The following is a 26,349-nucleotide window of genomic DNA, read 5'->3' on the forward strand; positions in this document are numbered from 1 at the left end:
CCAATGGTTTTCTATATGGATTATTCAAGGCATATTAGAAGATATAGGACAGGCAGAGTGAGAAGCCCTCCTCTCAAGCAGCTACTCTGAGGGGTTGTGAAAGTGCAACAGATTTTGAGAATACAAGAAAAAAAAAGGGACGAAAAAAGGGGTGAAGACAAAAGAAAAAAAATCTTTTACTCTGACATCCAATACAAATGCTTTGGAGAGGCACTGCCCCTTTTATACTGCCTACATCTGGTTAAATTAGCCAGCTTCTCTTTTAAAAGTCACTGTTGTCAGTCTCAAAAAGCAATACCTACAGAGGCAAAAACAGCTTTCCATTGATTACGTATGTAGCAGGAGACAATCTAGTTCTTTATTCCACTCAATTCTAAACTCAGCAATTAATGAGAAAGATGAATTCCACACATTTAAATAAAAAATGACTCCATCAGTACGTATTTCCTGCATTAATGTGTTGATCAGAACTTAGTTGAGCATTGGTTGTCCAATTTTACAACTATTGCAATGAAACTCTCAATCGTTTTTTTCACACACAAAAAAGCCCCATGTATAAATACATAACAAAAGAAAATATATTTTAAAATGTAGATACTGAGGACAAAAATTAACATTTAAATAAGCATTTAAATACACTGCAGTGCTGCTACTTTTTGTAAATCACAGTTCTATGCAGAAACACACAGAATAGGTAAACTGGGAGAAGTGAACCTATCGGTTGCATTTGGTCTCCCATTTCCATTTATTTATTTATTTTTGGTAACCTATCATTTTATAACACCACCCAGAATAGTGTGAACTCACTAAATGGGTAATATATAAATTAAATAAATAACTTATAGCAAACGTGAAAAAGGTTTGTGATTTGGAATAAATTGTAAAAAGAAAACTGAATTGAAATTCTGAAATATCTGTACAAATTCAATATGTCACTAGTAAGCTGGACTGGAGACTCTTTTGGCAGAGACAGACCGGAAATGTCCCACGCCGATCCGTAACTTCCATATTCCATGCATGTGAGTGAATCAGCAGTAATCTAGTAAGCCAAATCCTCTGTAAGTTTCTTTGATTCAATGGGCCTACTTTAGCCGCAGCATTCTACTGGATTTCAGACTTTTTTCTCCATTGACATTTTACGGAGTTCTACACTCCTGGAAACATTAAAAGAGGGAAATGTCCATCTTCATCTCTGCAGAGAAATCTTTAATGTTTAATGAAGCAGTTTAACAAAAAAAAGGAGGGGAAAAAAAGAAAATGCCTGCTGAGGATGCAAATCTGTATGCATGACTTGCCATACGTTTCCTGCACTGTTAAAATCTAAATGGATCAATGTTGAGCAGGTAGTCTAAGGAGTGAAAATAAGGCCAAGCTGTATGAAATTTCTATACATCTAACTACACACCTAAGAATATATTCTCAAAGGAAGTCTCAGATTCTCAAATACCTATTGAGAAGAAGCAAGCTAGTCAATAAGATACAAATTTTATTTTATGCAAGCCAAGAGTTTAGTTCCCCAGAAAAACAATCCAGAACATATACATTTCAATGTGTTGAATAATTCAAAAACTTTCCTGAGCATGGATTCTAGGGAAGGAGGGAAAATCTAGCCTGTTCTTTTTAATTGGAATCCATTGTCCCAAAACACATTAGCTTTCTGTGTTTGTGTGCATGTGCATGTGTGTGTGCAGGTGGTGCCTCGCTAGACAGTTACCCCACATGAGAGTTTTTTTGCTAGACATTGACTTTTTGCGATCTCCTATGGCTGATCTTCGCTAGACAACGATGATTCTTCCCCACTGGAACGCATTAAGCAGGTTTCAATGCATTCCAATGGGGAAATGCTTTTCGCTAGACAATGATTTCGCTAAACAGCGATTTCAGTGGAATGGATTATCATCATCTAGCGAGGCGCCACTGTACAAAGGTTTCAGGAAAAGTTTCAGGATCAGAGCACAAATCGTTTAAAATAAATTTTAAAGCTGTGAGAAATGAGGAATTATCATCCACACAGAGATAAGCAAAATGATTTAGGCCATGGTGATAGCTACATCTCTATTGCCTCCTAACCCGGGTGCAGAAAACTTTTGATTTAAACTCATGGAAAGTTTCCTGTCCTCTCTTTCGGGTTCAGGGGCTCCCTAGGGGTCCCTTTGTCTCAGGACCAGAGGAGATTGGTTTTAATAGTAAAAACAAACAAACAAACCCACCCACCAACAGTCGCAATCAGAGATGAGACAGACTGCCTACTGCCTTGTGGTTATTATATCTCCCTTTGGGGGCCAAGAACATCCAGTGAGTAATGTGGAACTAAAGAGGAACTTGCAGCTGGACATTTCAAAATAGTCACGTTGCAAATTTGTGTTAGAGTTCTGTTTTAGCTTTTTTGCAACCGTGTATGCTGCCTATAGTAGGTGTGAGTGGGACTTTTCTGGGCTGGATTTTTCTGGACTGTCAATCTACCCAGCACGAACAAATAGTTCTCTCCTGCCTCTGGTTTCAAAGAGAGCCCCGCTTCTCTGCTTGGTGCCCACTTCCCTCTCTTGAGTCTGTTGCTGAAAGCAGTCATATTTGTCAGTTTGCTGTTTGATCTGTTCTACTGTATGTAATGAGACCTTGTATTCTTTCTCCTATTAATGTCTCAGAGTGAGTTATTGAGACTGTACATGACAGTTAACGAGAAAGGGGTGGACGACTCTTGGGAACTTAAAGCAATTCTATTCTGTGAATCCCCCCCATTTTGGCTACACCGCTAGAGGAATTTAATCAAAAATTCAAAACTCTGCAACAGTTTGCACATAACGGCTTAATATCTTTGGCCTGGCTCGTGTGGAACTACTGATGAGAGGAAGTTTGGCTGTGTCAGTTCAATCCTTTCCTCTTTTACTGCTCGTTTGACGTTAGCCAAATTATCTTATTGCTGCATCTCTTAATATGAACTAGGAAATGGATTGTTTATGATGTGTATGGCACTGGTTTCACTGACACCGGATATTGTAAAATGACCTATTGTTATGTTTTATGCTCCTCTACTGTGTTTTAAATCAGATCTTAATTACTGAATTGTTACCTTACTTTAAAAAAAAATTAATAATTCTAGCTATTGTATTATCAGGACATGAACGTTCTCCAATGTTGTGCTTTCTGGAAATGGGAGAGAGCGGGGGCAAGTGTATATCCTCAAGAAGCAGTGCTCAGCCCACTGCCTCCAGCTGCTAGATCCTCCTTTATCACCAGTGCATTATTCTGCTTCCAGACAATGTAGTTTGTAGATTGTTAAAATGCACTGTGTGGTTTTGTCACTTAAAGAACAGAAGTAGATGCCGTGTTAGCTCTTCCTTGCTTGCAGATTCACAAAGCTGGCACTGGCAGAGTCATCCTCAGAAATCAGGACAGGTAAGGGGTTAATCAGGGAGAAGACTGTGACTTATGTTTCCTAGAACATGCCAAACATGTATATGAACCTGGTAGGAGCCCCTTGCTGTTGATGCACAACCTAATGTCATGTGTTATGCAATGATGTTTCCTTAAATGTGCATTTTTCTGCTGCTCATTCTCCATGACTCGTGGATAGGTGGAACAAGGACAGATAAAAGAGAGTTGAGTAGATGGAGAGAAGTTAGGGAATATGGGCAAAAAGGGAAGACATTGGGAGTGAGGCACCAAGGGACAATTCTGGATGTGTGTGTGTAGGCAGCACTGGGACAACCTAGCGCAACCAACAACAAATGCTCTTCCTATAGATGGATGTTGGGGTGATATATTCAAAATAATTCTAAAACAACCCAGAACAACCAACAGAGACAACATCACTATTCAGATAAATCCTAAGAGATAATGAAGTAGAAATGATGCATTCCATTTTTTAGCAGTTTGGACCAATATATCTATGCATAATATTCCTGATGCATCCCAACAGTAAGAGATTTCTGGCCAATTTCTCAGAGCCAGGACTTTGCTCTCCACCCTTTTAGCATCACTACCGTTACAGCTAAAGGCAGCTGACCGGATGGTTGCAATACATCACACAACACTTCATACTGTGATGAAAATGGGCAGGGCTGTTTAAAATTATCTAACAGCACCCTCCAAATACTGCACCACAATGATCTAACATATCTTTGTCTTTTACATAATTGGAACATATTTGCATAATTTCCCACACTATCCTTGGTTTCCTCTGCAGTTTTAAAAATAATAATTTTGTACCATTTATTCTGATTTTCCAAATTACATGGGAGATGTGAGGTGGTACTTGGCAGAGCAGTGAATTAACACCTCTGCTGGACCGGTCATTCAGAAGAGGTATTACCTATGCACATTTAGATCTGCTACAATACTTGCCATAAAAACTAGAAAACCACTTTTTAAAAGGAAAGGAGAAGGAAAGTTATTGAAACAGACAGCAAATATGATGGAAACCATTTGCTGTTCTCCTGCAGTACACAAGTTTAAGAACAGTACTCAGAATGAGGGTAACAGGCAATTAAATCCATCCATAGGTTTTAATAGGACTTGCATGCCAGGTTCATTGAAAAACATAAATTTCTATGGAAACAGAACACTGAAGGGATTTAGGGGCCCTCATATAATTTCTGACTTAGTTTGCAACAGAGCTAACTTTTTTTCAGTATTAATAGGAAATATTTTAATACCCAAGTTGTTAGATTTATTGCTCTAAAACTGACCTCAATGAATATTCATGCTGCATGTATTTTACAAACACACACCTCTCACACTGAAGATTTTTTAAAAATCCAAACAGCCGGTACAACAACAAAAATCCCTAAGCCTTCACAGGTATTTGGATATCCATACTAATTCAGTAGAAACAAGCAAACACACCGACACCCACATCCAGTTCTGTCGCACAGACAAATGGAAAATATTTACTAATCCACAGCAATCATAACTAGTCTGTGGATTCCATACTGCCTAGCACTGCAAAAGTTCCCCAGGGTTTCAGAGGGGAGTCTTTCTCAGCCTAACCTGAAGAAAACAAAGCTTCAACTTGGGAATTTCTGCATATACTTGAACCAAGCTTTTCTAGTTTTCCAGTAACCTCGCTCCCACACTGTTCTCATTTTCATTTTCAACCTTTTCTTTTGTGCAGAAGAACTGACAAACTCTGTACAGCTTAACGCGTTTTCCAGTTAATCCCACTTAGGAAAACTGCCATTCTGTGCAGGAATGAAATTTAAAGAAAACCTGTAAAATTTCCTGTAACATATCTGGAGGTGGGGCAGGGGATCTGAATCAAAGAAAGCTTGCAGTAAATAGAAAAAGTGTGAGTTCCCCCAACCATAAACATTTTTTCTTGAAAATGAGAGGCTGAGAAATTTACATCCCTACTGCTATTATGTGCCATCAAGTCAGAACTGACTTATTGTGACCCAAATAGAGCTTTCAAAGGGAGATATTTAAGGAGTGGTTTTACTAGTTCCATACCCCCGTGAGTTTCCATAGCTGAGCAGGGATTCGAACTCAGTCCTCCTGAGTCTTAGTCCATCACTCTATCCACTATACCACACTGGGTATCAACATGCCTACTGTACAGTGTTTTTAATATTAACTTTTAACTGATTCATCGAACTATGTAATGCCTATAAAGCAACCATGGACAAATAAAAATTAACATTCTGATTTACTCTTGCCAGGAATACAGTGAAGGTGATGCTTTTGAAACACTATTGAAATCAGAACTAGCGGGAAGGGAAAGAAGTAGCAATGGCACAACCTCTTGATTTTAATAGCATTAATATGCCCTTCAAAAACCTCCTTACAAAGCAGATAAGGACGAGCTGCAAAGGCAGTGGAAATTAGAGAATCAAGCCATGAGAAATAACAGGAGACTCAGGTAAGAAGTGGGACCTTACAGTCATCCTATTCCATTCCTGTTCCTCCACATGTTTTTCTGTCTCTACCCAAACAGCCAGCCAACATTTCATCACTAGTAGGCATGTCTATTTCTTGTTGAGCATGGGATGATGCCATTTTAGGTTTTTACCTTGGAGTGGTAGTTTTTTGTTTGTTTGGACTATCTAAGCATGCTGATAGTCCCGTTCCAGTCTCTGGCTGATACCCTAAGGATTGGGACATGGAGAAATGGGGTCATCATTTCATTCTATTAGCTGCACAGCTCGTTATTTATAGCTGCACACAGCCCTGAAACATACTATGAGCCACTCCGATAACCACCATTCTTCAGCCATTTATTGTGCCGCATACAGTGCTTGACAACCCTTCTGTTTTTTTGCCTTTAGTGAAGATGAACGTGGACAGCACCACAGCCTTGTCAGCAGTGCCCTTACAGAATTAAATTCCTGGAAACTCTATCTCAAGTTTAGATTGGCTTTGGAAGTTTTAGATCACCAAGATTTTTCTTTTTAATTCTGTGTTGTCTCCTATTACATGGCAGCTCTTGCACTAAAGGTTCATGGAAAGTTTCCATATTATCTCCAACACAAATGAAATGATGAAGACTATGTTTTGTTTCTTTCAGTCAACCTTTTTATTGCCACTATAATTCACTGAGACTGCAGCATCTCTCAGGCTTGCTAGCTTCTGAAATTCTGTCTCTATTTGTGCCTTATACTGAAGTCAACTTTGTTGGAGTGGTGATGAGCTTCTTGGTAAAATATGACTTAATCCCAGAATGTGTTTGGGAACACTTTGAACAGTACATAGCACCTGACTGGGGGCAGGTTTACGAGTAACAGCATAATAAGTGGCATCTGTTTCTTTACCGCACAGATTTAAATGACAATTCCCTCTTCTTTGTGAGTGGGTGTTCTCCCCCACAGTATATATCTAATATTTATAGAAACATACAAAACAAACAAATCTTATCAATATAGGTTCATTATATACATAATTATCATCATTTAAGAACAGCAATTTCCAAAAATCAACATGAAGTTTGGAGGGGACAGATATTTCATCTTAAAATATATATATTCTATGAAGGGACACTTCAATTTTTGAAACATGATAGTCACCCTGCCAATGCATATGTATGAGCATATCGGCATGCACCAATAAGAGTTGTTGGGATACACCAGCTGCTCAATTAGTATCTTTTCCAATAAAAGTAGTGGGCAGCTCACCTGCCTCTGTGCTACTGGGATTTCCACAAAATGGGTCTCCTGATGAATTGGAAATCACATCACAGATATTCCCTCCAATTGCCCCCAATTTAAGGGTTTTTCCTTGGGTGTGGTTTTCTTGGTGATCAAGCTTGAAGTAGTTGGAAGAAGCTGGTAAACTTTCTAAGTGAGTCCTAAGTGTTACACTGCTATTGACTGTTTGCTTCATTTACTTATATGGTGGCTTTAACAAATATTGTAATTTGTTGAGTAAAGAAAGACAATGTCTATGTTGGCTTGGGCATGTCGTGAGAATGGCTGGTCGGATTCCAAAAGATCTCGTGTATGGAGAATTAGTGCAGGAAAAGCGCGCCAGAGGGAGACCACAGCTGCAATACAAGGATATTTGCAAGCAAGATCTGAAGGCCTTAGGAATGGACCTCAACAAATGGGAAACCTTCACATCTGAACATTCACCCTGGGGGCAGGTGGTGCAGTATGGCCTCTCCCAATTTGAAGAGACCCTTGTTCAGCAGGTCGAGGCAAAGAGGCAGTCCCAAAACCAGCAAAATCAGGGAGCTAGATGGGACAGATTGTATTTTTCTTCAGTGTGGAAGGGATTGTCACACTCGAATTGGCCTTCTCAACCACACTAGTCACTGTTCCAAGACTTCTATTCAGAGCATGTTACCATAGTCTCTTGAGAATGAAGGATGGTCACATGGAAAGACAGACTTTTTCCTAACACTGAAGTCTATGTGTTTCTACATTTCAAAACGGAGGGAAGTTACAGAAAGAGAAGGGGGTTTAAAAGTTATAGTTGAAGAAAATAAAAATTCCCAAGAGCAGGAAATAATCAAACACTCCTCCATCTTCATACACAACATGAGCACACCAATGTATCCTTTTTTTGGAATCGATCTTCCATTCCAGATAAAACTTACATGATAATCCCAGTAGAACCCATTCCCTATATAACACATCTCTAATCATGTGAAAAAGCTGAAATGAAAAACACAGACTTTAATAGTGTTAACGAGCAGAGACAGCAGATTAACAGTGCAATTCTATCCATAGCTACAGTATGTAATCTTTAATAGTGTGATCCAACTGATGTGCATTTGGTGGAAGGCACTTTTCACTGGCCTATAGCTTATTATAGTCTCAAAGGGGGGAGACCCACTGACTCTGGAGAAGAACCAAGTTAAGACTGAGCGATTGATTCAATGGATCTACTTTTAATTGAGACTAGCAAAGGTATAATGGCCACTGTGCTAGATTGATTTAGTTCAAGGTAAGCACACACCACCCACATTTACAGAGTCTAGAAACAGTTCACTTATTCCATTTATTACCAATAGTAGTTAGAGTTTGTTTGGTCCAAAATGAAGTTTATGTGATACCTCCCTCTCTTACATAGATGCATTTTTAATTATTCAAAACTGTTCAAAGCATTATTTCTTAACTATTTCTCTGTTTTATGCAGACACTGTCTTGGGAGTTCAGCATCTTTTAAAAATCAGGTACTGTATATAAAAACGATTAAAGGAAACAGCAACAGAGACAGTGACAGAAAGAAAGATCAGGCTGGTGTAAGCTTCCAAGTGATGAATGTCTATAAGGAAACATCTCCAAAATGGCCTCAGTTCTGTAACAGATGTGCCAGAGGACAAAATGAATGACCACAGCAGCCCAGCATTACAATGGGAAAACTGTAGCCACTAAAGCATTAGTTTGACCCTTTGACTTTTATGGAATGGGACAATACTTGCAACCTCAGCTATGGTTTCGGCTAAGTATCTGTGATTATAAAAGAAGCATTACTTCTTTATAATGGCAATTACTCTATTCTATTGTTTTATCTTGGCCAATATTCTATTAAAGCCACTGCATTAACAAGGGAAATTGTAGACTAGCCATGCTACCAATCAAAGCTGCTTCACTCCATAAATCAAAGCTGCTTCCACAATTTCCTTTGTGCATGCCATAATTTTAACATGTTACTGTTTTGTGTACAAGAGTGCAGCTATGATATTGTGCAGCACAGCAAAACAACATTCTACAAGGCAATTCTAAACATGAGGGCAGCCAAACAAACACAAAAAGATTTTGAAACTGGGTTTTGGATCGGTACTAAATTTGGTACAGATGTAACACACAGTCTGCTCTTGCTCTGTACCAAATTTTGGGAAGTCTGGAAAAGTGGTTTCAAGCTATGATTTTCTGAGAAAATAAAGATGTTTCCCCTGCTCAGAAACAGGCAACCCCAAACAACTCCAAATTTAAAATATATCACATACATTGAAAAGACCAATCTTGCTTTTCTTGAAAGAACACTGTTGGCCTTATTTGCTTTTTTTAAATCCGGGCTGAAGAGGCTGAAATACTGATCCTCAAAATAGTGCTTTCAAATTGAGAAAAACAGAGACATTGTTGTAACACTGAGCATGCAGAGTACAGGCAAGAGCTTTGTGGAATAATACATTGAATACTTTTGTGGGTGGGGGAGGGAGACATTTTGAGATCTGCAGGACAAATAAGAGTTACAGACACAGAATCAAAAGACAGATTTTCTTTTGGAAAAACAGATTTGGTTTAAAGAAAGTGACTGAGTGACAGTTCTTCAGAATGAGGGACATTTTGCTATGTATCTTCAGTGAATTAGCATACAGTTTTGTAAAACATATTCAAGTATTTACCCTTAGCATAGAAAAAATGTAGCAGTTGTATTTTGTTGAAGCACTTTCAGTAAACAGTAAACAGGGGAATTCAAGTTCACATTTGGGGTAATCTGAATTTTTGAACCTGTCAATCAGGACCCAATTGGTTGAATCCTACCATGTTTCCCTCAAAATAAGACGTAACCTGAAAATAAGCCCTAATATGATTTCTCAGGATGCTCCTAATATAAGTCTTACCCCCAAAATAACCCCCAGTTAAGTGAAACCCCACCATCCACCATTGTGCAGCAACCAAAAGAAGTTGACATCACTGTATTTGAATAAATGTAAATCATTGTACATGGAAAAAAAACATCCCCTGAAAATCAGCCCTAATGCATTTTTTTGAGCAAGAAATAATATAAGACCCTGTCTTATTTTCGGGGAAACACGGTAGCTAACTGTTTTAACCCCTTCATAGCCAAACAGGCTGATCAGATCCATGCTTGTGAGGGGATTCTGTGTCTGTAAAAATGGAGACATAATTTTTTTAAATTGTAAAAAATACAGATTTAAAAATATTTTTAAAAGATAGAGTAAAAAAGGAGTACAGAAGAAATATTCAGAAGCTCACAAATTTAAGCTGTGAAAGTGCTGTTCTTCTTTTGATTTCTGTCTGGAGATGATCTTATTTGATGTTACCAGAGCTTTTGTGCCTATATCCTGTCATAGTCTCAACTCTTCCAATCACTATACAATTACTTGATAATTAAGAAAAAAACTCCAAAGATGTTATGCGCCATCAAGTCATTGCTGATGTGTGGTGACTATAGTCAGACTTTCAAGACTTTGACAAGTCTTTTGTGCTCACTCCCATCCACAAAGAGACACTATGCAGATGTAAGTCCCAATATTCTGACTCATTTTTTCATCAGTAAACGACTTCTCACCTAAACACAAGGCAATTGGGCTCAACAAGTTCTCAAGTTATATCCGGGGCCAATATGAGTGTTTTCAGCATTCAGCAATATTGGGCCATTTCCTGGCATTCTGAATCAAGTACCATATCCCACATTCATAGACTGGAGGTGTTTTTTTAAAAAAAGAATTAAGACCATGCTCCAGGACATCTTCCTATGTCAAAAACTTCCTTAAAATACACAAATATGCACAATTATAAACATGCATTTAGTCTTTCTTTTATGAATATCTTCATTGAACAGTTATCCGTACAGTATATAAAAAACAGAAAAAACACTGGCCAAATTCCTGTTGCTTAGCATAGTAGATCTCTCTATAGTACTTCCCTTGAATCTGTGGGGATTTCATGAGTCAACTCCTTCATAGGTTCCATTTGAGGGGTTTTCTCACCAAATCCCTATTGATTCAACAGTCCTAATCTAGTGTAATTTACTATGTTAAGCAACAAAATTTTGGTCACTGAATAATTCATATGTTCTGCTTTAATATGCTGAGATTAATATTTGTTTATGAAATGATCACTAGAGGGCAAACATATTATTTAAATGTATCACAGAAACATTGGTTGGGGGAGAAACAAACACATTCTATCTTTAGTTGGGACTAACACTGGATCTAGTCCATAGTGCAAAAACTACTTGGTTCATACTCCTATTGTTAAATAAGATTTAACAATGTTAAAAACAACTCCAACTAATTTATTTATTTGAACTGGGATCAGAGCGCCAAAGGAGAGACATATCAAACTGTTCAGGGGATCTGAAAGAAAAAGACTTACAGATGGCAAGAAAAGTAAGACTGTTTCAGTTTTCAATAGATGGCATCACATGAAATTATAGTGGATCATCTGGTTGTCTTAGGGTCCCAACAGTTGAGGAATATATTTTTGTCTCTTCATTAATGCAGCAAAGATATTAGCTACACCTGCTCCTATGCATTTCCACATTCTGTTAACCCTTCTCCTTAAGCAGCAACAAGCACAATCACATGCTTATCTTACCACATGTGTGGAAGAAGGGTAGATGAAAAAAGTTACAAAGAAACTGAAAGGGACAAATATGTATTTTATGTCTGCTTCATCAGTGCATTTCAAGGGAATAGCATTTCCTCAGTGTATCAACTGAACCACCTTAATCCTTGATTTTGATGCTGTATCTATAATAATCAATAATGATACTCAAGACAGACTCTCAGCAGTGCTGATCAAAGAGATTATGCCACTGGTGGCACAAGACCAGAGACCACACCCTTGCATTCCATGTGCAGATGCTACCTGGACAGAAATCTGAATCTCCTTTTAAAATATCCTTCATGACAAGCAATGACAGTAGGCTAGCTTAGAAGGTTTTGGGCAGCCTGTGCTTTAGGGTTACTGTTGCTGGTTTTAATGTTTCTATTTTTTATTTATGGTTTCTATTATATGTGTTGTAACCTGCCCAGAGTAGTGGTGTGACATTAAAGGGAATGAGATACAATTTTAATTAATTAATTAATTAATTAATTAATTAATTAATTAATTAATTAATTAATTAATTAATTAATTAATTAATTAATTAATTAATTGCACACACAGCTCTGTCCTCAACTTGCCACTACTGTCCATTCCAAAGCATTTACTGCCCATTAGCAGGGTAGGTCCTAAGACTCCCAAAATCCTACATTAGGTGACTGCTGCTAGAAAGTAGATTCTATTAGTTCCAAGAACTCAAAAGTGAACACTGACTTCTGTCACATGATTCCCAGAAAATATCATCCTTTAAAAATAGCTCTTAGAAATTATCTCTTGGAGTTGCTGCAGATATTTGGAAGACAAGACACTGAATTATTCATGCATAACATAAAACAAATGATTCCCATTCTAAATTATTAGCAGCTTTGTCTAAAAAACAAGTAACAGTACTGCCATGAAAAAAGAGAGAATTAATTAAGTCCTGGAATGACACTAGGGAATGTCTAATTAAATAAGCAAAAAAAAAAAAAAAAAAAAGCTGAAATGGGAAGCTTAATAGAAAACTATAAGCTAATAATAGAATTATCAAAAGATGCCCTCAACCTCATAAAGTTCAAACCCTTTAGTGGCATTTCATTTCCTCCTACTCACTTCTGACCTGATGAATCTGTATGAAATTTGGAGAATTAAACATTTCTGCCACTGGTGATTTGCCCACCTAATCTTCTCCCAGTTCCCTCTACATCTCTGCACAAGGCCTCTAAAATGTCAAATCAAAGGTAGATCTCAGTAAGCCAAATCCGGGGCCCTGACTCCCCGGGTCACCAAAACAGTTTGCCAAAGAGAGTGCTACCACTATGCTAAGCTTAACTGCCACCACTGCAGAAGGCCAGAGCCAGAGTACAGATTTTTGAATTATAGTTCCCAAAATTCCCTAGGCAGCAAGAAATCTTTTTCCAGGAGCTTGAAACCAAGGATATAATGAATAATTATAAATATTTGTGTCCTCAATGAAAAGAGTGTCACAACACATCAAGATTTTTTAGTGGAAACATTTTTAAAGCCAATATATATGGTTTAGCATCTGGTCTCAAGATAATTAAATATATATAATGATCTTGAATTTAATATATTTAATGATATTTAATGATAATGAGCCCTAATAATATTTGACCAAGAGAGGGAATCCCTACAGACATGGGTATTCCTGTTATGAAAATATCTATAAAATATTTAGGGGTAATAATGCCAGCTACTTTTAAGTAAAACATGTTTTTAAAATTATGTGCCCAGATACATGGTTTAGTACATAACTGGAAGAAGTTGAAATTAACACGTCTGGGGAGAATCTCCTCCATCAAAATGTCCATCCTACCAACATTTTGTTATCTGTTGCATACAATTCTAGTTCGATTACCAGAGGGTATCTGAAAAAATAGCAACAAGTAATATAGAGATTTGTACATGCAAGAAGGAAATAAAGAGTGCCAACTGTAAAGAAAGGAAATAAAGAAGTTAGGTTAGGAATTCCTAAACTGTGTTGCAGCTTGCCAAATCAGACAGCAACTTAGACTTATTAACCAGGACAATGAATGTAATGTGCGTGGTTACCAAATGGATTACCAAGGGGAGCCTTGATAAAACTGCTCAGAATTCCATTTCTCCTCAGAAATAAAAATATTCCAATATATACCGAAAATGATCTCATAATAAATTGCCTTGAATGGAAGATAAGATTATTATCATCTAATTCATCCTATAATAATAATAATAATAATAATAATAATAATAATAATAATAATAATAATAATAATAATAATAATAATAATAATAATAATAATAATAATAATAATAGCATACCATCATATTTATTCTGTGGCAACCCTTTTCAGGGTTTTCCAGATAGAGAGCACAGAAGTGGTTTACCATTACCTTCTTCTGAAGGCACCCTGGGACCATGCAGCTTTCCCAAGGCTACACGGGTTAGCTCTACTCACAGGAGGCACACCAGGGAATCAAACTCCCAATCTCTGGCTCCACATTCAGATACCTAAAACACTGAGCTATCCACCCAGCTTAGGTCATCCTTCAAGTCATTCTTAAGTAACTTTCTGTTTCTTAAATAACAGTAATTTAGGGACTGGAAGGAAAGTGGCGTTTCCCCCTCTCTGTGTTGTTTTCTCAGGTTACACACTAAAAGCTATGACCCAATGTTTGGCGCAACTTGGTATAAAAACCTCATGGTTCCAACTTCACCAAGTTCATTCAACTACCTCTGTCAAGAGAAATAATTGGTAAACCTCTAATATCAAAAGAAAACATATTATTGGCTTAAAATGACCATGAGGGTGTGAATGTTAAGATTTATACTATATTAATACCTTACATAGTAATGTGAACGTCTCCAAAGTATGGGGGAAAAGACATTGGATTTACTATTAGGAATGCAGACTGGTAAAGATGTAGTTGTTATTGTTTTTTTAACCCTTAAACCCTATTTCAGCATCTATAAGAGAGCATTGCCTTAAAGTGGAACACCAATGGTATTACACTCCACTCAAACTAGACTGCAGTTGCTGTTTATAGATACCAAAAAGAAAAATCCTTTGTGGGGCCGGAAGAAAGTCTTGGCACCATCATCAGTGGTGAGCCACGGCCCTCTGAGAAATGTTTGAACTTCTCCTTCCCCTAGAGAAATCTGGAAAAACAGTTTCCTCAGTGTATATGCCCTCAACAGGATGGAGAATTTTAAAAGTCACTTGTGCACACCTTTAGAATTTTAAAAGTCACTTGTGCACACCTTTAGGATAAGTTTGATTTATATGGAGCCATAAGCCCCATTTATCATCCCGTATCAGATAAATGAGAAATACGTTGGTGTGAACGTTGTTGCTGCAATGTTCACCTGTGTCTCCACAGCGTGCTCTGGTTTAGCGACTAGCAAGTCAAGTGCTTACACCAAATCACTGGTGATTGTTTATGCCAAATTCGCAGTATCATACATCTATTCCTTTCCACTGCCTCACAGAATGGTACAGAAAAAGAAACACAAATCATTCTCAGATAAGAAAGATTATTCCAGGGTAGTCATTTCTATCTTCAGTTGTGCATAGTTTGGACACTGCGAACTGCAACCCAGTTCTGCTGTCCTACAGGCATGTGAGAAAAAGGGCAATTGTAGAACTTATAAAAGCAGGTTGTACAATTCACCAGGGTTCTCACATCTCCATTTCTCCACGTTGCTGATGTTTTCCCTCACAATGGACCCATCAACATAAACTGGGAATGTAAATTCTCACTTTTCTTGCCAGGCAAGGCCTAAGAAAGGGCAAAATTATTCTCCTCACCTTGCAAGAGGATGAGGTATTTTGTAGCACTTTTGGCAAGAAGCCGCAAGGAAAATGAGAACGATGGCTTTGCTCAAATTAAGCCAGGTTGTGCAAATAATGCTGAATGCAAAATGACACTTCAGTACCAGTTTGGCAAACTGCAAAAATGACAATTGTTGCTGTGTTGCATGGACCTCTAAGGACTGGAAGAATCAGAGTCTTAACTTGACTCTTCCTTTTAAAAATGAGCCAGTTATTTCTTTCTGCCTTCTTTCTGCACAGGAAAGTAGGGTGGGCCATAAGGCTTTCCCAGCTAGGCCTCATCTCCAGATGAATCACATTTAGGTGTCTGTAAGTGTGGATCTGTTAGGTTAGAATTTGGCGAATTATGGGATTTGTAGTCCAAAACCCTGAACGTCCCATGCCTACTAGCTCCTGCTAAGAGAAGCATGAGCTAAGGTACAGATGACAAGATACTTCAAAGCTCAAAAAGAAAACAAGCCAAGCATCTTGCTCAACTGAAATGCAGTACCTAAAGATGGGCACAAACCGCAGGTCAGTGTGGTATGGCAGATCGGGCCCACAGGTGTTACATGGCCACACCAAATTCTCTGCCCTGCCTCTTCCCCCAGGCACCCATTCAAAAGAGAGGGCACGGCAGGGAAGTCTGGGGGGGGGGGGATGCTGAGTAGGTGACCATGGGAGGAAGCAGGGCAGGGAATTTGGGACACCTATGCAACTCCTATGGGTCCAATCCACCAAATTGCAGCCAACGATGGTCCATGCCCATTTCTAACTGAAACCATAAACAGCATTATCTCTCATGCATTGTCCTTACCCATATCAGACATCTCTGGCACCGTAACTATGTAAGGTCCATCTGTAAACTTGGGTGCATTGTCATTGATGTCTTGCACTTTGATGATAAATTCTGATTCGGGCTCAAGTGGCTTGTTTGTCCGTCTGTCAATAGCCTGGGCGTGCAGAACATAGTGTGTCTTTTTTTCCCGGTCTAGACTTTTGGTTGAATGGATGTCGCCTGTTGTGTCATCAATAATAAAGATAGTCCCAGCCCCTTCACCCGTGAGGATGTATTTGACTGATCCATCGCCTTTGTCGGAATTGGAGTGCAGCTGTAAAACACAGATACATAGCATTTAATATAATACTCTACAGTGATACAAACATGGCCAGTGTGATGGCAGGAACTTTTATGCCATCAGAATTATCTGAGGGGGGAATACAACCATTTGCCAGAATGAGCTCACCTCATGAGCCTTGGATAATTAAGCATTAATGAGTCAAACCATCAGAAATATAACAAAGGCAGCTTGTTTGTAATATTATAAAACTAATAATAATAATATTAATTCTTATCCTTAGATTGGGGCAAAGGGGTCATCAGGAGAATAAGAGAAGAAAGTAACATGGTATCATAGCATGTTTTAAGAGAGGGGGCAAAACACAGTCAAATTGGTTCCTGGATATGCTGAAACTGCCCACTCCAATAAGAATAATTTTACATACATACATACATACATACATACATACACACACACACACACACACACACACACACACACACACACACACACACACACACACACACACACACACACATAGTATGAGTGAAGAGAATTACAAAGACCTATGCCACCAGAGTGGATAAAATTATTTTTACAATCAAATTGATTTACTGCAAATCACAATTTAATTCACAATTTAAAATTTTAAAATCATTTTTATTAAAATCATTTAAAAATCCAATTGTTTTGAATTACATCAAATCCACCCTACTTGAATTGATGGTAAAAGTTAAATGACAAGGCATTCTAGTATGAAATTCCAAATTACTGTATAAAGCACACTGCCTTTTGTAATGAAATGTTAATGTAAGGCACTAGCACACTGCCATCTGACACAGCTAAGGTACATACCAGGAAAATTCAGGGAACAGGCAACTTGCATATAATTCCCTGAGGACACTATTATCCGATTCCATGTCTTGAAAATGAGGCACTTAGCAGCATTAAGGTTGCACTATGTCATGGCACTTCACAATCTTTCATCCACATTAAAAAAAAAATCTTTCTCTTTATATGGTCTTCAATGACTTCAACCAACAGTCATTTCCCAAGCTCCTACTTTATCAAACTCATTAGCATGAAGCAGAACTTTGACTCCATGTCTGAAAGTTTCTAAAATATGGATACAAGATCATTGGGCAAAAAGCCATTTTATTGATTATGATAAAGCTGCAGTTGCAAGAAGTTATTTCCAGGCACAGTGAGCAACACTAGCGAAGATCTCTGAAGTTAATTAGGACCTCAGAATAATGGGAGGTGGCTCTTTGGTTTCTGTTATCCCATTGTTGTGTATAGAGGGGCAGAGGACCATTGCCTTAAACCATTTAGCTCCTTCTAACCCAGCACTGTCTCTTGCAATAACAGGAGTCATTTTATAACTGGGGTGATTACATAGCTTCATTATTTATATGAATGTGCTTCATTTTACTTTTCCATTCCCTTGCACATCATTTTTTTTATTTGAGAGTAAGCCAATATTTAAACAGTGAATACCCATGAGTGTTTCGGCAGAAGGCAATAAAAACAGTATATAAAAGCAGGAAAGGCAATAAAGAAAGGAACAAATAAATAGGCTTTTGTTCTGACTGCACTGACCACTTATTACTTATGAAGTTCTTAAGAAGTATTCTCTTTCTGTTTGTGATCCTTACATGGCTATATTTTTATTGTTGGCACTTGAAATTGCTTGAAATTGCATGAGTGGTGTTTCCATGCTTTTTTTTAAAAAAAAAAAAAAACAGCAACCTTAAAACTCTTGTGTACGGTATACTAACATATGGCAAACTGGGGAAACTGCACCAACAGATTGCCACAAATTAAAGAGTCCCTGATTCACATGCAAAACCATCCTACTTGCATGCAATGAGGTTATAATTTAAGCAACAAGGAACTGAAGTGGGGATTCTTTAATTAGCAGCAATCTGTTGCTGCTATTTGTTATTACCCTTTCACTGATAGTAACTTAAAAATTAAATGGTAATGTACCATCAATTGGATTCGGACTTACAGTGAAACATTCCAGGGCTTCCTAGGAAAACAGTATAACATTCCATTCTTCTCGGTCCATGTAGGTTGTCTCTTTTTCTACAAGGCACTATGAGGAACAGAACTGTCAATCCCTGGTTTCAAGTGCTCAAGCTATTGAGTCAGCTGATGCAATTCATGCAATAGAACTTTGGCCATTTTTTAAAAAAATATATACACATATAGAAATTGCAGTCAGTAAACATAATGAAGGGTAATATTTGCTATCGGAACAGATTTTTCTGCAATTTTATAAATACATGGAAAGGCTAGCAGTGTCTCCCAAAAATGGGCAGGAGGGAGCCTTCAGTCGACATACAACTGCTCCTTGATTTATCTACCACCTGGAAATCAAAGACCTGGAGGGAGGATGGAAAGATTAAGAGGCTTTAAGATGCATTCTTGCTATCAGTAATATTAATATCCTAGAAAATTACAGAGAATTTATTCCTAAAGCAGGTCACAATGAAAACAACAAAGACATTGAAGGCGTAAAAAAAAAGGCAACTGAAATTACCAGGGAACTAGAGAAATCTCCATGAGGAAAAGTTTTAATGTTTAGTGCAACGAATCCAGAAGCAAGGAAAGTAACAAAGACAGCAATGACAATGAACTTTCAAAAAGGAAGGAGAACACCGGGGGGGGGGGGGGACCTCTCTCATTTTCTCATAATATTAGAGAACCTAAAGTTATCCCATGTACTTGCACTGTGGAAGATTCCGGCCAAACAATATGAAAGGCTTCTTTGTGCCATGCATAACATTACTACAGAATTTATTTCAAAAGGACATTCTGAATGGTCACCAACTTTTAAAGGCAATTAAATAAAATCATAGAAGATGAAGCTCTCTGTGGCTACTAGCTGGGGAAAGTTCGTCCCTTCACATCCAGCTTGTGGATCTCCTATATTTATCTGACTGACCAATGTGAGGAACTGGATACTTTGGTCTGATCAAGCAGGGCTTTGCCTTTGATCTGAGGTTCTTTCATAATGTTAGGCCAGCTATATAGGCTCCATGACTAGGAAGTTAATAATAAGAGGAAGCATATCAATCTCAGTTTCTGAGTCACTGACTAAAAGACATGAGGATTCAGAATATTTGTTTAAATTATTTCTATGATACCTGTTTCTCAACTGGAAGACCCTAGGCAGCTCAAATATTATTTAAAAACCAGACCAGTTAAAAAGAGGAAGTCATTATGTTAAAAACAAAGTAAGGACATTGTAGCATTAAAATAATCAGTTAAAAAGATTCAAAATACTTTACAAAGAGATTTAAACATACATGAAGTAATAATATGCAGCACTCCAAACTAAAACTCTTTATTGTCTAATTGACTGTTGAAAGCATGTTGTTCATTTACTGCCAGAAGGAAAAGACAGAGGGGCCCAATCCAGGCTCCCAGGGGAGGGCACCGTACAATCTGGGATCAGCCATGGAGAAGGCCCTCTCTCACGTATCCATCAGATGTGCCTGCGAATATGGTGGGATGGAGAGAAGACCTCTCCTGAAGTTCTTCAGGTTAATACAGTTCCTTCAGATAGTTATGTGTTCATGTCTCCTCTAACATGTTCTCCACCCATGATTCACCTACGGAAAGCCAATTGGATAAACTGCAAATATACAAATCGTGAAACCAAAGTCTCACCCTTACTTTATCCTAGGACTGAGCAAGATTTCAGCCATTCTGTGCAAGTTGGGGGATAAACATCTTCTTCACATGTTGTAAAGCAGAATAAAACTGACTCCGGGAACTCCAAGCGAGAGAACACAGCAGATTTGCTGTTAAGAATTAGGGCTGCATTGTAAACAATTGCAGGCCCAATCTATATGATAAAAGTACAGCCCTTAAGGGAAAACTTGTAATAATCTTAAAAAAAAAAAAGGCAGAGGGAGAAAATACAGATTTGTAAAATATGATTATTTCCTGTCTACAAACATTTTTTACACTTCAGTTGTAAAGCACCTGCTGAAACAAAGTGCCTGAGGCACATCTGTTCTTTCTTTCTAAACTTTGCTGCAACAAAATATTCTGAATTTTTTTTCATTCCTGAATGTTAAAAGATACACTCTTAACCCTGAAAAAGGAAGGAGTTCTATATGGTATATCTTAAAAAACAAAAACAAAAAAAACAGCCTCCCCCCCCCCAAAGCCTTCTCTGAGTCCCAGGGTTTGTATTGTATGTTTTGTTTAGAGCAAAATAGGGGGATAAACGGTGTGAAGAGAGAGATTGCTATTAGCAAGTCCTTCCAGTATTTTTTTTCTTAACTACATCTTACACAGAAATGACTTCACACACATTTTATAAAACCATTGATATTATAACTTGGGCCAGATGGAACTCTCCTCAGCTAATAGCTTATATTTTTAGCCCAATTGGGGGGGGGGGGGGGCTGTTTTGAGTAGATTTTTTTTTTTTTGCCACTAACTGGAAGGCTTTCCATATGGTCTTTTCTTTGCCATGCAGTCCATGGTTAAATGCATCATCTTGAAGCAGTTCACAAATCTGAGGACCGGCAAAGACACTTCTGTTAATCTTAGCTTAATTTAACTTTGGAAATTTTCCACTGAGGTACTTGAACGTTGTTTGTGTTTTGTCCATGGCCTTGGCAAAGTTCTTCACCAGACCCAGCGTGATGTGTAAGGGCGCTAATAAAATTGTCCTAGACTCAACAAGATACTGAACACTTTTCCTCCCAGGCTCCAATGACTGTTGGAACGCTAACCTATCTTGATGTAGTAGGAATCTCTAGTACAACTATGCCATTCACAGACTAAGCAACACTACTTTGTATGTCCAGTCTTCAAGAGAGCAGCAACCTTCAAATCACTACATAGATGCCACTGATGTTTGTTATAGTGTATGCACCTCAAAAACTATTTCATGTTGTCATACATTTCCTTCATATGGACTGCATAACCAACTGGAATTGATGACAAAACATTACCATTATACAGCAAAACAACTTTAAGATCCTTCTTTGATGAATCAGTGACAATTTCCACTCATCCAGATCATGAATGATGTTGAAGGCTTCTATCGCACCACTGATGTTGTTGAAGGATATACGTAAGATCACTTTCCATGAAGAAGAGTGGGATAAGATCCTTTTGACGGTCACAAATCATGGAAACCCTAACATCAACTGCCAGGAGATTCCATTATTGTAGTTTGGAGCCTTACTCTTGGGCAGTTCCAAATCCCTGACAAAGTCATTCAATTCACCTTGTGTTATGAAATGTGGTTTAGACTAGAGGACGAGGAGGAGAGAAAATGTTGGTCCTGTGACACTGATGGTTCAGGACCTGAAGTTTCATCCTCTTCCTCCTTCGCATCTGATTCAAGTGATAATGATTCTAGAACTGGCATTCTTTCTCAATGGAGTACTTGTCATTTAGCTGATGGAATGTTTGGATAATGCACTGTCTGCTTTTTCTTCTTTGATATACCTTTCCCAAGTGGAGGCACCATGTAGAAGTAACAATTGCTGATACGATCTGTTGATTCTTTCCAATCATTGGCACTGCAAAAGGCATAGATTTCCTTTTCCTGTTCAACCACTGGTAAAAATTTGTTACACAAGTATTGCAGCATATTTGTGGGGCCCAGCTCTTGTCCTGATTTCCAATTCTGCATCTAAAATAAAGGTGATAGGCTTTCTTAACCATAGTGGTTATACTGAGCTTTTGTGATGCAAAAGTCACTTCACCACAGACACAGCAGAAGTTATCTGCACTGTTCAGACAAGTACGAGGCATCTCTGCTCACTTTGACTAAACAGAAATGTGTCATTTTGCAAAACCAAACACTGACAAAGAAGAGAGCATGACACTATGATTTCTAGGGCAATTTGTGCAGCAGAGTGATGTAAGCATTGTATCATTCATGACTTCTGGGAATAACATGATGCAATTAATATGTATAATGTATGATGAAATACCAGCTTCAGGTCACATCATTCATTGTTTTGCCTGAAAAGCAAGTAAAAGCAAAAGTGCTGCTGCAAACTCAGATTCACAGATCCAGGTTTAAACTGAGATCTCTCCACTTTATAACTCACTTATCCTCCACCATTCCCAGATCAAGGGTCGTATAGACTGATCCAATAGCATATCTTGGAAACTAGAGCCAATCTCTTCATTCTCAGTGACCCAGAATTAGTAAAGGCTGATAATATTTATTTCAGAAGCATTTTGGCTATAGACCAGTAGACATGAGAAATACATTAATTTAGTTTGCATCTGTATGGAAATATGTATTTTTGCATCTCTTGGAACAGTGGGATCACATCTTGCTGATTTTGGCAGTGAAATACAGAGAGATGAGCACACATTTCCTTACAGGGGAAGAAAAGTCTCACAAGTGAGAAGGCTGTGATGTTAAACTGTGCAACTGTGACCACCACTATCACTGCCTAGTTGGAAGTGGTGAGGAGGGCATCCTCAAACAAGGGCTCCATGAAGTCCAGATTCTTGCTACTGCTTGAACTGGTTCTTATTAGGGTTGGAGAACAGGGTAGGAAATATGGTTGGGTGGCTGGTTCTCCCTATCCCCTCAGTCTCCAGAAGACTGAATTAACTCCTGTAGCTCCCTGCCTCTTCCACCAACCAATCCAATGTTTTAATCACAGGACCAGCACAGTCTCTCATCTGTCAGCCAGCCAAATACTATCAGCCAGCTAACAATCTTTAAGGAGGCCAATAATACCAGGTGGTTATAGGTTCTCATGTTCTGCCCCCACCCCCGTTCATCTTGCCTCCATCAGCTGAATATGCTCCTTCTGCTGCTCCTTCCAACCAGCACCTCCTCTGGGTCAGGGTTTGACCAGCATACCTAGTGGTTCATCTGGTTCCTCGGCAGGTTCTACCCACTCCTCCCTCTCAGAGTCTGTCAAGGGTGACAAGCCTGAGTCCACCACTTTCTCCTCCTCCTCTTTTAACCTAGCCCAGCTTCAGCGTCATCCCTCACATGTGGCTTATTAGCTTCTGCAGCCTTCCTCCCAACAAGGGCTTTGCTCATGCTCTTTGGGTTTTCCTCATCACAAAAATCCAATGCATGATGTCCCTCCCCAGAAAATAAGAAGAAAGCATAATAAATAGGAGGAACTGATCTTTTGAAACAAACCATTATTCTTCTCATTGGCATATATGCCCCTATATTTTGTCAGCAATAAAGTTGAACATAACAATTCAAAAGTAGTGGCTTGCCACTAAATGAGCAGTATATAAATGCAATAGATGAACAGCAGTAGTAGCAGCTCCTGACTTCTAGAGCTTATCAACAGTATCTTCACAACTAAGATATAGGTGCTTTTTAAAAGATGGGATTAAAAGAGAGAGAGGCAATAGTTGAACTTAAATATCCTCTAACACAAGTTTTCAAAAGAATGTAGAACTTTCCTCACTCAAAAAGAAACAACACATGAACAGCTCTTAGATAAGAGATACTATCTGTGGCTTCTCATTCACTTCACTGAGGAATCCAATATTAAGGTTGAAATCCTCTAAATACACTTATGCCGCCACCGCCAACAATGATGATGATAATAATAATCTTTGAACTGCACAGTTGGAAGGGACTCTATGGACCATTGAGCCCAGCCCCTGTCAAGGAAGCACAGAGGGGAATTGAACTCCCAACCTCTGGCTCCACAGCCAGATCCTAAATCCCTAGTGAGCCCCATCAAACATGCATAGTATTATGCTGTCATAGAAGTAAATAAATTATTACACAGCAATTTAATTACTTTCCAAAAAAACAAAACAAACAAAACCTCAGACTGTTGACAAGTATACTTAAAATTTGACCTTATTTGTGGGAAACCTAACTTCAACTGAAGCAATTCAAAATAATAACTTCAAAGAAAATAAAACCTGAGATGTTCCTTTTCATCAACTCAGAGGACTTCCATTTTTGACATATCTAATACCATTTGGCTTCACAATGATTTATGATGGCTCTTCAATCTTTAACTGTCCTCTTACTTTAGCGCATGACTAACCTAGAGAAGAAAAATAAATGTAAGTGCTCTTTTTATTCCTGAGAATGTTTATATTTCTCTTTCTTGGGTCCAATTAGTTATCTCCTTTTATTTTCTTTCATTATCAAGGGATTCATGAAATGAAATGGTTCTTAATGCAATAAAACACACCAAGCCACTTATAGCTTAAGCTATTGTTTATTTGTATCCCAGCACAAATGCATCGCAAGGAATGCTTCTGAAATAAAGCAGGAAAGAGAAATCCGTCATGGCAGTGAACTGATACGTCAAGGTACACTGCACTGAGGGGAGAGGGATAAGAAACTCCCAGTCCGTATGGTCTAGCGGATAAGCTGTTGGCTTCTTCAGACATATGAAAATAAGGCTTATATCTTGTACAAAATATATTTACAATTCAGAAGGGGGTAAAAAATTTCTCATCCTCCTCATTCTTATTAAAAGGTGGGCATGATTGCAGTTATATTGAGTTTGGATACTTCATATTTTACACCCCTAAAATACCCGGCATGGTATATTTTCAGAATGTGTACCAAATCTCAGTGTCATTCACTTAGAAAGGACACATTGGTCCATGCAGTCACCATTTGATTCCAGGTCTGCATATTCTAGCAATGTTTCTGAATGAAATGAAAGAGCAACTAGTGACTCCACCTCCACTGCCCTATTTATGACTTCAAAGCTGTGAGCACTGTTGCATTTATAGTGAAACAGTACCACTTACTCACAGTGAAGTTTGGGAAAACCTCAAAGTTTGATGAAGCTTTGGCTAGATTTTTTTGGGGGGGCCGAGGGGAGCAATGGAAGGAAAAAAGCTCAAAATAGTCCAATACAGTTCAAAGAAGACTAAGCATTCCTGATAGAGATGCGGGGGGAGGGGGGTTTACAGAAAAAATAATTGAGTAGGACACCCATATCCATGGGGGATTAGTTCCACGGTCTATTGTGGATGCTGGAAACCATGGATATGAGAAAATTCCATATACAACATACAAAGGAGCAGGACAAAATTCAAAAATGGGCATGACAAAGGCACTTTGTATCCTTACACCTGCTCCTTCCCCTCTCTGCATCCCACATTATATTTCTTATATTTTTATATGGTTATGTCCCACTGTCAAAACTGACGTAGAGACACAATAGGGCTTTCAAGGTAAGTGAGATATTTTAGGAGTGGTTTTATCAGTTCCACTCCCCCAGTGAGCTTCCCTGACTGAGCAGTGATTTGAATCCAGGCCTCACTGGGTATCCATATTTTATATTTTACAGGTGGTAATTAACTAATTTATAAGTTATTAGGGTAATAATTAAGAGGTGGGACAATTTTAACATTTTTACAAAATGTGTTAACCATAAACCTCAAGAACAGGAGAAGTTATAATGTGATGCATATCATGTTTCACCGAAAATAAGACAGGATCTTAATTTTTGCTCAAAAAATGCATTAGGGCTAATAATAAATGTTTTATTACGGTCACTGACCAGCAAAAGCAAGGAACATTATTTAAATTAGGAAACATAAAATCATATATATTTATCGTCACTATGCGGGGCACCACTGTATGTCTTCCACAGTAGTCAACCAGATGCCTCTTGAATGTCCATATGAAAGACAACTCCACAGGCCATGCTGGTTAGGGGATTCTGGGAAATAGTCTCCAAAAAAGGACCACTTCCAAGATTGAACTGGACATTCCGCATAGGCACCAGGCAGAAAAAATATTGACTAATA

General features: G+C 38.3%; 1 protein-coding gene across 13 annotated transcripts in view; it reads right to left on the bottom strand.

Annotated features, from left to right (window-relative positions):
* Nucleotides 1-26,349, bottom strand: part of CDH18 (cadherin 18) — a 787,224-nt gene that overhangs the window by 142,079 nt on the left and 618,796 nt on the right. For all 13 annotated transcript variants that reach the window (XM_072998510.2, XM_078391717.1, XM_078391712.1 and 10 more), the window contains one exon: nt 16,344-16,638. In XM_072998510.2, the coding sequence (XP_072854611.2) occupies nt 16,344-16,638 (295 nt within the window). The remainder of the gene's footprint in view (nt 1-16,343; nt 16,639-26,349) is intronic.

Source organism: Pogona vitticeps, chromosome 4 (assembly GCF_051106095.1).
Source record: "Pogona vitticeps strain Pit_001003342236 chromosome 4, PviZW2.1, whole genome shotgun sequence".
NCBI lineage: Eukaryota > Metazoa > Chordata > Lepidosauria > Squamata > Agamidae > Pogona > Pogona vitticeps.